Source organism: Ruditapes philippinarum, unplaced genomic scaffold, assembly GCF_026571515.1.
Source record: "Ruditapes philippinarum isolate M1 unplaced genomic scaffold, ASM2657151v2 ctg35_1_1_1_1, whole genome shotgun sequence".
NCBI lineage: Eukaryota > Metazoa > Mollusca > Bivalvia > Venerida > Veneridae > Ruditapes > Ruditapes philippinarum.
In genome coordinates this window covers 208,996-221,516 of record NW_026861019.1, presented here as the reverse complement: position 1 = coordinate 221,516, position 12,521 = coordinate 208,996, and the positions used below count along the sequence as shown (strand labels likewise).

The following is a 12,521-nucleotide window of genomic DNA, read 5'->3' as shown; positions in this document are numbered from 1 at the left end:
CAAAACCTCGTATCTTTTAAATTTCACAATATGTTGACGGAGAACGTTGGATAAATTGTTTTTTACATTCAAATCGGTAAGTTAAGTAGATTCTATTTTTTGTACTTTCTAAATTACCTACTTTTTAAGGTTTTAATAAATATGCTTAGTCATATCTGTTCAAAGAAGTGTCCTATTGCGGCTGATAGAGAAAATACATTAATTTTCATTGCTTATCTGTATATAATTCTTTCAATCGTTACTAATGTTTGAAATAATTAAACGTAAATAAAGATATTAATTTTCGCTAAAGATAATTTTTGTTCGATTTCTGACGTTTGATGTAATTTTTCGAGATACGAGAATTTGTCATTTCATTTTTCAGATACTAGCAATCAAGATACGAGATTTTACGAGATACGATTATTTGGTATTTCATTTTCTTCCCGTTTTATATCGAAATACGATGTTTTGAAATAGCTTAAAAATAGGTGTTTTAATTCATCTAGAATCATAATGGCGATTTAATTTTATTTTTCAGATACGGTTAAGCGGAATGTCACAGTATTCTGGAGAAAGTGATACCGAGTCAACGGGAGAAACTGAATATTTACAATATAAGTGTCACATTTGTCAGTTTGTACCAGATATTAATGAGTTAATTCATATTCTTGAAAAAGTAGTTGACATTGGGCCTTATCTAATTTCTCTTAGAAATGGGCAGTTTTATGTTCGATGTCAGTTCGCTGACTGTGAACGGTATTTTCATCTATTATGTATTCATCCAACATTTTCCAGATGAAGCATTAAATTATTCACATTTAGATACATTGAAAGAAAGTGGGATACACTGTCCAGTCTGTGAGCCAGGGATAAAAATTGTAAATTATTAACTATTTTTCAAATATGTTACCACTGGGCAAAAACAATGGTAACTTTTGCTCAAAGCAATCAAAAGGAAAGCCGTGTGTTAGCTAAGAAAATGGTGGTTCAGAATTCTCTTTTAAAACTCATAAAGGTTATGGAACAAGAACAAGTGACTGATACGAGTATTAACCATGACATAAATAATAACAACAAAAACTACAATGAGTTGACACCTTCAAATATTTGTAATAAACCAAATTTTTCAGAAACAGAATATAATAATGAATCAATGGAAGTCGGGTCTACGTGTGTGGAAGACAGTGAATCTGTGTGTTATAAGGCACAAGATATTAATACAGAAAGGACTGAACAAGTTATAAATGGTGGAAATAGTGAGCAAATATCTACTTTAGAAAACAGTGAATCTGTAATCTATAACAAAATTGATTCGATTATCTGTGCTGAAAACAGTGAATCAACAATGAAAACAGAAAACAATGAGTCATGCGCCAATTTAGATAACAGTGAACCGGTGTCAAACACTGAAATATATAAAGATTTTATAGAACTTGAAATATTTGTTCAAAGTGGAGATGCTGAGACTGACATTGAGATTTGAAAAGATCGTTGGAATTGTAAACGCTGATAACAGTGTAAATGTGTTTGATGATCGTTCCAATGCAGCAACTGATCAAAATAGTGAATTAGATATTTCTCTGAATTGCAAAGAGTCAAATGTTACTATATTGGATGAATTTAATGGCAGTGTTTGTAGCAGGTGTTAATGATGAAATCGATTGGTGGTAAAGAAACTGAGATTGACGAATACTTTCAACAAGCATATTCTGTCATAGGTGAAAGTTCTTTCATTGGAAACAATAGAGACAAAAATAGTGTAAAAGATATTACAACAAATGTTGAAAATGAAACATGTTTGGATCTAGGAGAAAATGAAGAATATGAAGATATAAATAATGACAAAGATGCAAATGACCCAGATTATAATCCTAGTGAAGAGGGTGAATACGCGTCACCATCGGAAGACGATATTGATCATGAAGAAAACCGTAGAAAATGAATCTGTAAAGGCAAATGATAAACAAAAAATGGAAAAGGAGAAAGGCAGAGACATCGTAATAAACAGTTGCGTATGTCAGGGAATGCATACAAAGGAATGAAAAAAGTGGATGGGAAGTGGGGATTCCATGTTGAAAAGTCCGCAAGGACGTTGTCTGAAAAAAGGTGTTCATCACGCTGCCAAACCTCTAATATAAAAAATTGCAAAACCGTAACAGAAAGCAGATAGGAGAGAGATATTTACTAATTTTTGGACAAACATGACAACATGGGATGAAAGGCGTGTATATGTAAACTCGCTTATAAATGCTAAAGCAGTGGAGGAACCTACACTTGAAAATGGAAAACCAAGTAGAAGAAACTCGAACCCTCACATACCATCTAAGAATTAATGAAAGAGCGTATTGTCGTATGTAAACAACTATTTTTGTCAACTCTTGGACTAGGGGAGCAGACAGTATATCAATGGATAGAACAGTCAATATCGGGTGTACCAGATAGATCAGCTGAGAAAAAGCAGAAGCAGTCAGGTAGTAACATGCCATTTAAATGTTTAATACAATTTCTAAATCCCAATTTCTTCTCTATATAAAAAAGTGAGTTTTAAATTAGTGAATGAATAAATTTGTGGGAGTGTGAATGAATAAATTAGTGCGTGCGTGCGTAAGAGTGCGTGAGTTGGTGTGTGTGTTAGTGAGTGAATTACAATATGAATGAGTATCAGTTTAAGTGAATGAGTGATTGACTGAAATATTAAATGTGTTGTTAGCACTTTATAAAAGATATTTGATGCCTTTCTTTTTCAGATACAAGAAAGAAAGCTCAAGAAGAAAGACACGGCCAGCTACGTATGAGTGTCAAAGCAATTTCTTGAAAGCATCCCTAGAATGGAATCTCATTATTGCCGTTCATCGACTTCGAAGACCTACCTTGAACCTGTATTTAACTTCTCTGACCTGCTTGTATAAAGAATACGTGAAACATTGTAATGAAAGGGTATGTGCGAGTCGTAGAGTATTTACCGAAGTTTTCGAGAGCCTAAATATTGGTCTATTTGTGCCAAAAAAGGACCAGTGTGATATCTGTGTAGGTTTTGATGCAGGTAATATATCCGCTGATATTTACAACGAACATCAGAATAGAAAAATAAATTCACGAGAGGAGAAAAACCGTGACAAGTTATTTTGTCAAAACAAACCACTCAGTGAAAGTTCTTACAATGGACGTACAAGCAGTTCTACTTTCGCCAAAAATGAATGCAAGCGCATTGTATTATAAAACCAAATTAGCATGCCATAAATTTCACTTTGTATGACCTTATAACGAAGCAGGCGACCTGCTACTTTTGGCATGAAGGAATGGGGATCTTTCGGCTAATTCCTTTGCTTCTTGCTTGGCTGACTACATTGAAAAAATGATTTCCAAAGATGAAGAAAATCAAACACATCATTATATATAGTGATGGATGTACCTATCAAAATAGGAACTTGGTAATGTCAAACACTTTATGTCACTTGGCTATGACTCTTGACCTTGAAATCACACAAAAGATCCTTCGAAAAAGGCCATACTCAAATGGAGGTGGATTCAGTACACAGCGTAGTGGAGAGGAAAATAAAGAACAAGAATGTTTATGTGCCACAACAGTATGTTGACTTCATCAAGGAAGCCTGTCCCTCTAACCCATATATCGTTGAATACGTTGGCTACGATTTTTTCAAAAGCATACTCGGAGTTGGGCTACTATGTTTCAATTAGACCTGGGACTAGGGTTGGAGACCCAGTGGTTAGTGACATTAGAGTTCTTCACTACGAAGCAGATGGTTCTGTACGCTATAAATTGAATTATAGAGACTCATTTAAGGAACTTCCAAGAAAATCTAGAAAATCTTATGTTAAACATACAGAGATAATACCAAAGTTGCACGGTGGTCCTTTGAAGATAAAGAAAACGAAGTTCGACCATTTACAGGCACTTAAAAGTGTTCTTCCAATGGATTATCATGGGTTTTATGACCACCTGAAACATGATTCTTAAAAACATGAAAACGAAATGTATACAGGTGTTTCGTTATGGGACCTTAGTTAAACTATAATTTTCTCTTGACAGTAATATGAAAGTGCCATTTTATTCATTTGAAGTAAAAAGTACTAAATTCATAAATAGTGAATTTAAAGACTGAGAAAGATTGATGTTTCAGTCAATAATGAAGTTAATTAATTTTGTTTGTTTTATTTGTTCAAGTTGAATTTCAAAGTTTTAAAGATTTGAGTGAGTGAGTGCGTGTGCGTCTGTGCGTGTGCGCGTCGCGAGTGTGCGTGCGTACGTGTGCGTGCGTGCGTGCGTATGTGCGTGTGTGTGTGTGTGTGTGTGTGTGTGTGAATGCATAAAAAGACTGAGGAAAGTTGATGTTTAATTCAATTGTTATGTCAAAAGTTAACAGTTTATTAACCAACTCTGTTTTAATTTGTTCAAGTTAAATATCAATACTTCAAGGTTTCAAGTTGTTAAAAATAAAACAATGTTCATGAAAAATGATATTATATTGTTATTCTACTTCTAAATAAATGCACTTCTTTGATTATCCCTTATGGTCAAAAATGTCGTATATGCTATTTTTTAAGGTCAAAATTGTCGTACACTCTATATGTCAAAATGATCAAAACCAACTCATAAAAATCAATTATATATTAAAACGTACTATTCATGTTACCACTATACAGGAATTGTTTCCACAGAAGGTTCTTTTAGAAAGAAAGAAATCAAAAAAATGTTCCTCCTGAAAAGTAGCAAAAACTGTTATACGAGATTTTGACCCCCCAACGACGATATATCATGTATTTCACAGCTGAATATTCTTTTACATATGTATCTTTACAAAAAAAAAAAATGTCACAGCGTTTGTATCGTTAAATATTGGATGGCTTCATCATATGCAATTGTGGACATGGGAGTTTAAAGTTGCGTGTCGCATTTCAGGAGTAATGACTATCCATGCACTATCCGTCTTGACATGAGTAAATAATGAGTAAAATAATAGTTCTTTGAAGCAGGATTATGCTTAAATATTGTTCATTATTCGTATTGTATTTCGGTAACAAATACATGTGTATATGTGGAAATAATTTTCCCTGTATGTTAAATTTTTATTAGAATGGAAAATGTTACTTTCAGTCATTTTTAGATAACGGCATTTTACTGCCAACAAAATTTGCTTAGAATGTTAGTTACGTAATCACTTAAATCTGTTTTCATACACGTAATTTACTAAAGAATTTTTTGTGGGCATGGTGTTGGCCCCCGGAAGTTTCCATAGCAGAAAAATGTCCTAATTTGCTGTAAAACTTTATTTAGAATGGGATCAAAACAATTTTTAGAATGGAAAAAGTTTTCAAACTTCAAGTGTTTAGTTTATATTTTGCACATAACAATGATAAAAAGACAGATTAGCGGACGCCTTCAATATTTCAGGGAATTCATTAGGATCAAGTAATACAAAAGCAATAAAATCTCTTTTGGGAATCATATCATATTACAAATAAACAAAAAAGGGTAATAAAAAAGGATAATCATTATCAAATTGGTGTCTTTGTCTATCTCCTTAAATTCACTTTTAATTTCAAACAAGCAGAGAGATTCAGTTTGAAAATTGGCTAAATGAAAGAATATAAATTAAGGTATCGAGAATGATTATGCATGTCGTTGTAGTTCTAATACAAAAATATTTGTACTATAAAGGACAACCAGTATATTAAAATGTGAAGCTGTATAGATATTTTATCACAAGCACACCATCAAACGTGATTTTCCATGACACAAGACAACTTATCAGCGAATTAACAAAGTGGTGCATGACAAAGAATCAGATGTGGCTTTCTACGAAACAAATCAACGAACCAGCGCACAGTTAGACTTGGCTTTATGTAGTAAACGATAAAGAGCTTGCGCACTGTCAAATGTGGCTTTTCGTGACAGGAGGTTAGGAAAAAGCGCACTGTTACTTAACTAATGATCTGCGAAGACTGCCCAATGTTGAACGAAGATGTCCGAGGCACAACCAAATTAACCAGCGCCATCGCACTGAAAAACTTAACTTTCACATAAAAACAGCCAGAAAAAATGACAAACGTACAATACAAAGAACCAGCGCAGTGCTAAACGCGGCTGTAATACAAGACAATGAACCAGCGCAATGGTAACGCGGCTGTCATACAAGACAAAGAACCAGCGCATTCTTGAACGAGACTGTCGTACAGGACAAAGAACCAGGGCATTGGTGAACGCGACTGTCGTACAAGACAAAGAACCAGCGCATTGGTAAACTCGACTGTCATACAAGACAAAGAACCAGGGCATTGGTGAACGCAACTGTCGTACAAAGAACCAGCGCATTCACAAATGTGGATGTCGTACAAGACAAAGAACCAGCGCATTATTCAACGCGAAACTGTTATACAAGACGAAGAACCAGGGCATTGGTGAACGCAACTGTCGTAAAAGACGAAGAACCAGCGCATTCACAAATGTGGATGTCGTACAAGACAAAGAACCAGCGCATTAGTCAACGCGAAACTGTTATACAAGATGAAGAACCAAGGTATTGGTGAACGCGACTGTTGTACAAGGCAAAGAACCCGCGCATTGATAAACATTGCTGCCGTACACGACAAAGAGAGACCAGCGCATTGATAACCGTGGCGATAACCGTAGCTGTCATACATGACTTAATGTGAGGATGTTTTATGGTTTTCACACAAGACGGCCCATTGTTAAACGAGGATGTCCGGAGCATAACAGTTATTCAGAGCATTCTGAAAAGTGATTTTTGCACAAAACAGGACTCTGCATACATCAATTAAATAGTAGTTAAAAACTTTATTGAGTTAAAAAGTTTCATGGAAATAATTTAAGAAAAAGATTTATCCCAATTGTATTCTATAATTTAAAAAGTTTCATACATAACCTGTAAAATATACACATCATAGTCTGCACTGCTGATTTTTAGGCAGTAAATATTTTGTAATTTTCACATAAAAATGGATGGTTTTGTCCAGATTGATGGCTAAGTCCATTTAAGATTTTTTGCAAGATAAGGATAACTGGTTTATTCCATAAATAACATGTCTGCCGTGCATTAAGTAGTTACAGGCATAAAACAGACTAGAAAGTGTTGTAAAATAATATTGCTTTATTTTGATCTTTAACAAACCTTGTCCATTTTATAATAAAAAACAATCTTTGTAATGAAAAACACCTGTATAAAAACAACACATGTGAAAACATTTAATTTGATCCAGATCATGCCACCATGCTTGTTTTGTACAGAACAAAATCTTTAACATATATACATTGTATTAGAAAAACATCACACATGCCTACATGCATGTATTATCAAGAATTCAAGATATCAACAAAATAATCAAGTCTTGTAATAACACAACCATTTTTTTTATTTGAATGTAAATGATTATACATATTAAGTAGCTAGAATAACTGAGCTAAAGTAACAGAATGTCAGACAACTTAATTCTTGGAAAATTACAAAATATGTAAATAAATTAATAGTCTATGATACTAACAACTTGTGATTTTTAGGGTAGCCATTAACAATCAATCTAAAAGTAAAACAAAACATTTAAAATATTAGCTTATCTATCATATATATTTGCATTGAAATCACATTCAGGATGTTGTAATTCAGCCTAAAGAAGTACATAAAAACTAGCTGAAGTTAGGTGGTAAAATAGCCACTAGCTGTTGAATGATTCATTATACCTTCTCTTTATAGCCTGGATAAATGTATATTGATGTATTAATTACAAAAAAAAACTTTCAAAATTTGGCTACGTTACTCCAAAGATTTTGTCTACAAGTTTATGTTTTTAATTATATTAGCCTCCAAAATATTCAAAGTGACTGACTTAGATAAAAAAAATGAAGAAAACTTGATTACATGCAAAAATATGACCACACAACATCAACACATGCCCTTGCCAAACAAACAATGTCAAATTACTTAATTTCTTTTTTAGGAAAATTAAGTTGAATGTATCACAAAGACAATTTAAAGCCTATGAAATATGCACAAATAGATGGTATCATAACATGTTCTTGTTGTAATTGGTATAAAAACTTCAAATTTCATATTAGTTTTATTAGCTATACTAACCTAAGATTGATGAACGTTGTGATATTGTTAACACTATACCTAGATGCTGTAAAACTTCAACAATTTTATTTAATACATGTATCAGACAAGCTCTATGATATACACACAATGGTTCATTAGACAGTGTATCGAATTTACATAAATAAAGCAGGTACGTATATTAACATTAATATACGTACCTGAAATAGAGTAAGTAAAGGTCTATGAAAATCAATTAAGGAATTTACTGCTAATTTCATAATCTAATCCCAAATGTTGTATGTGTAGTGAGATATGGAAACACTACACAATGAATATCTGCCGTGTATTTTACATAGCTGTAGCTCGTAGCCACTGTTGGATAAGCTTTAAAATATTGTTATCAAAAGAAGACGATGTCCCTTTAGCACCTTGCTGGTCAGTGACTGTAAGGAAGTAAAAGAAATAGAGTAAATAGAAATAGAATAAATTAGTCACTAAGCAACTAAGTCTAATGCTGATGAAAATATAGAGAGACGATAGCAGCATATATTACTTTTACAATAGGAAGAAAAAATAAGTTGCTTATTTCAGAAATAACGAATTCAGAATCTTACCTTAAAGGGACTCCACTGAGGGTTTTTATATGACAGGACTGTGAATAATTTTACGAGATTTGTGTACCATTTGATGCAAGTCTGAAAGAATAACTAGTGTGCATATTTTCAGATCATTCCCTCACCCTGTTTTTCCAAATAATGATTTTGATTGTGCAAAATGCCCCCAAAATGAAAAGTGTTGCTCTCAAAATTAATTAGTATTGCACTAGCTATATATTTTCAATTTAATTCTGAGTAAACATATTTATTATCCTTTGCAGATTTTTCCATATTAAAAGCTTCACTTGATCTATGTAAAAATTTCAAATTTTATGTTTTTAGGCTTTTTGACCTCAGTGTAGCTCCTTTAAAACATCAGTTGTAATACAAATAAACTATACATGTTCTTATCTTATACTGAAGAAGCTTAAGTAAAGCAGTAATAAACATTAATGCTTTTAGAAAACAATTGAATTGAACTACATGTATGTAAAATGAAACATTTAAAACATAGAGGGATTACATTTAAAACTTAAAAGGGATAATAAATGGATTTCTAGTAATACATATGTTACTGTTGTCTAAACCTGCAGGCAAACCTATGCCCCGACAACCACAAACTATATATACAAAAATAAATTGTCACTACTCCATATTCTTGTTAATTGCCAGAAGCATTTTGAATAGTATTTTCAATAGTTTGTTTATGCATCGTAAGTGTACAAGTAAAACTAAAGCTATCACTAAAGGTGATTAATACCCCCACCAGCAACTTTGACTTTTTGAAAAATATGTCACAAATAAAATAAGTTTCTTGACTTCTGGTTTAGATACAAATAAAGTAAATAACGTCAATTCATAGTCAACATGTGGACATTTATTAGGTTAAACTGCAAAAAGTTAATCCAACTACTTAAATTATCAATGTAAAATATGACCATATAAATAAAATAATTCTACCAGGAAAGCTCTCTTCTTTTTAATAAAATATATCCATGCCCAGTGCTGTATAATATATTTAGTGTTAATGGCAAATAATGATCACTGCCTACATTATAATACAGCAAGATAATTTGGTATGAAAATTTAGTAACCCAGAACCAAGCCAGTGTAAATGACCACTCTAAGTAAGAAAATGTCTATCTGTCATATTTCTTAACTTTAACATAAATTAAGGAACAGAACAAGAGGGCCATAATGGCCCTAGATCACTCACCTGAAAATTATTGCAAGATAAAGTCATAATTTCTATGAAGAAATAAGTGACCCTGAAGCAAAGAAAATGGTTAAAGATTTTCACTGTGCAAGTTTATATTGAAGCAGTCACCACCTGGGCTTGTTGATTAATTCACCCAAAGGCCTTGATCTTTAAACATTAAACAATCTAAACTTCCATTTAATGTATATGTTATATATTAAATAGGTCATGCAATTTTGAATACATGACATTTTCTAAAGATTTTATTACATACATTTTAGGAAAAAAGCTGACTTATGTGGGTGGTGTTAAACTTAAAATCACTTTGCAGTGGATATCAGCAAATTATGCTTTACATCAATTGTGTTGGCCTTATGTTGCCAGACAAAAAGGTTCTTATACTAGTGTACATTCATTTATAGTCATTAAAAAATTGTGCATAAATATTCTAATTACAGTGGTAACTATTTGTACTACCCTTCATTTACTTAAAACATGTCATATAACAATATATACACACATCATACTGATAAAAGTGAGGTAAAACATCAATTGAAAAACAACAACAATAACAACAACAACAAATTCTTTAAATACAAAAGAAATTACAAAACATTTGGACCGTTGTGATAAAAAAAATCTGCAAAACTTGTATAGAAATATCAACTTTATGTATAAAGTAAAATAAAGACATACATGTAATGGCACTTAAATACTGCAGATTCTTTTTTAAAATTTAACAAATTGCACAAAATCCAAGCAAATTTTCACATATATCATGCAAATAGCACTGACAGTTGGTAGACAAACATATTGTTATTAATTGCACATTATGCATGATAAGACAACAACAAGCAACAACAAGCCAATTCTTTGAACATGATAGATGCTACTCAGTATAATGTATCTCAGATATGATGCCTCCCTTATAAAGTATGGTATGTTATATATCAAACAAAACTTGAAAGTCTCCAGATTATTACTATGTGAAAATTGTATGCCTAAGTTTGATGATTTTAACACTATTAAATTTAAATATCAGCGCATTATTTTGAGATGTGATGACATTAAAATATCATTTTGACATTATATAATGTCATATGATCATTCATATATAAGAAATTACAATCTCAGGATTCACTGGATTTGTTACATAAAGTTTTGTAGGAAAAACCTTGAAACATTTCTTTTTTGTCACTTTATCACATTAGGAGTTATTAACCTGTGTTTTCGCAGATTTATATATGGATGACATACCGATATGTCCTGTGAGTTTATTTCATTGTACTTGTGTAATTGAAATATACAGTTATGAATTTTCACTTTAAATTGCTATTAAAAAGGATTTCAAACTTGAGACACTTAACTTAAACAACCATCATTATATAGTATAATAAAGCTGCATGGATGATCAGACTGGTCTGACAAACACTGATAGGATTAACTTTCACTATTCCAACAACTGGCAACCTGAGATTAACCTCCCAGATAATAAGCCCCTCCCCCCTTTATATGATCAATGATTATAAGGATCATCAGATGATACTATTTACAAGTTATTTAATGAAAGTCAAGATTCAGTACTTATATTAACTGCCGACTTGTTTAACCACTAAGCTTTCATCTAAAATTGCTATTATTTATAATCACTTAAAGAAAAAATTTTAAGAAAATTACCCATCAATTATAAGATAGTTGCTTTCTTTCTTACATGGTTCATTTGTGTTTGTACTATCCTACTAAACACATTGCTTACTAAACACATTGCTATACATGTATAATATTTCCTTATACAAACATTTTTTGTTTCAAAAACAAACAATATTTCTAATATAGATGTGTTCCATGCTGCTTGTATCAAGATTCACCTGTCAGTATATGATTAGTTCAAGCATGTATTTTACACTGTCACCATAGCAACAAGACAATTACTGGATTTCAGTACTTTTCATTCATTCTTGTTCTTCAAGCTAGTTCTGCATGCTCCCATACTTTGCCACCAGTAACAGTAAAGTTAGTAACATACCGCTGGAACCAGTCAACACAGCCTCACTAACAGTGGAACCAGCATAGACTGGTGTAGTAGTTGGTGCTATTTTATATGGACTGGTTTTCTTTGTTTTTTGACTGGTACCTGTTGTTGGCCTGTTGGTACCAGGACTTGTTGGTTTTCTTAAAGATTCACAAAACTCTGGATGTCCTCTCCTGTAAAAATAATATGATTTGATAATTCATTGCAACGGTATTTCTTACAAGTTTTCATAAACAAAAATATTACAATAAGTGATGGGTGCTTTGCAAACCTGCACATCAGCTGTCAATGTATTTCAATGCACATCAGTCTATAATATAAATAAAAGGCTGTATGACAAAGAGTAGAATATTTTTCTGGCAACAGCGACCTTGACTATACCCAAAGTTTAAGAGTACCATCCAAGGTATCTACATACCAAATATGAGACACAAGTCAATAAATAAAAGCTGTATAACCTAGTGTAAAAATCTATTCTTAGCACCAGTTACTTTTACCCAAGTGATTATTTTCAAACCTAAAATTAGATGACAACCAAAGATATGTTCTAACATAAACTTCCACAAAAAATTAACGAAAAACAACAAAAAATGTTGGAATGTCCGCATGTACTATCATTTCAGGCTCATAGGGTTTTTCTT

The 12,521-nt window shown here is 32.3% G+C and overlaps 1 protein-coding gene across 4 annotated transcripts in view; it reads right to left on the bottom strand.

Moving 5' to 3' along the window:
* LOC132714242 (HHIP-like protein 1) overlaps positions 1–12,521 on the bottom strand; it is a 30,128-nt gene that overhangs the window by 861 nt on the left and 16,746 nt on the right. Inside the window, exons 8-10 of one of the 4 annotated variants that reach the window (XM_060697054.1) lie at positions 11,875–12,053; positions 9,867–9,918; positions 7,184–8,497 (exon numbers count right to left, since the gene is read on the bottom strand). In XM_060697054.1, coding sequence (XP_060553037.1) covers positions 9,899–9,918; positions 11,875–12,053 — 199 coding nt within the window. In that variant the 3' untranslated portion in view covers positions 7,184–8,497; positions 9,867–9,898. Of the gene's footprint in view, positions 1–7,183; positions 8,498–8,668; positions 12,054–12,521 lie in introns of those variants that run through there. The other 3 variants (XR_009623537.1, XM_060697053.1, XM_060697051.1) reach the window with 3 other exon arrangements.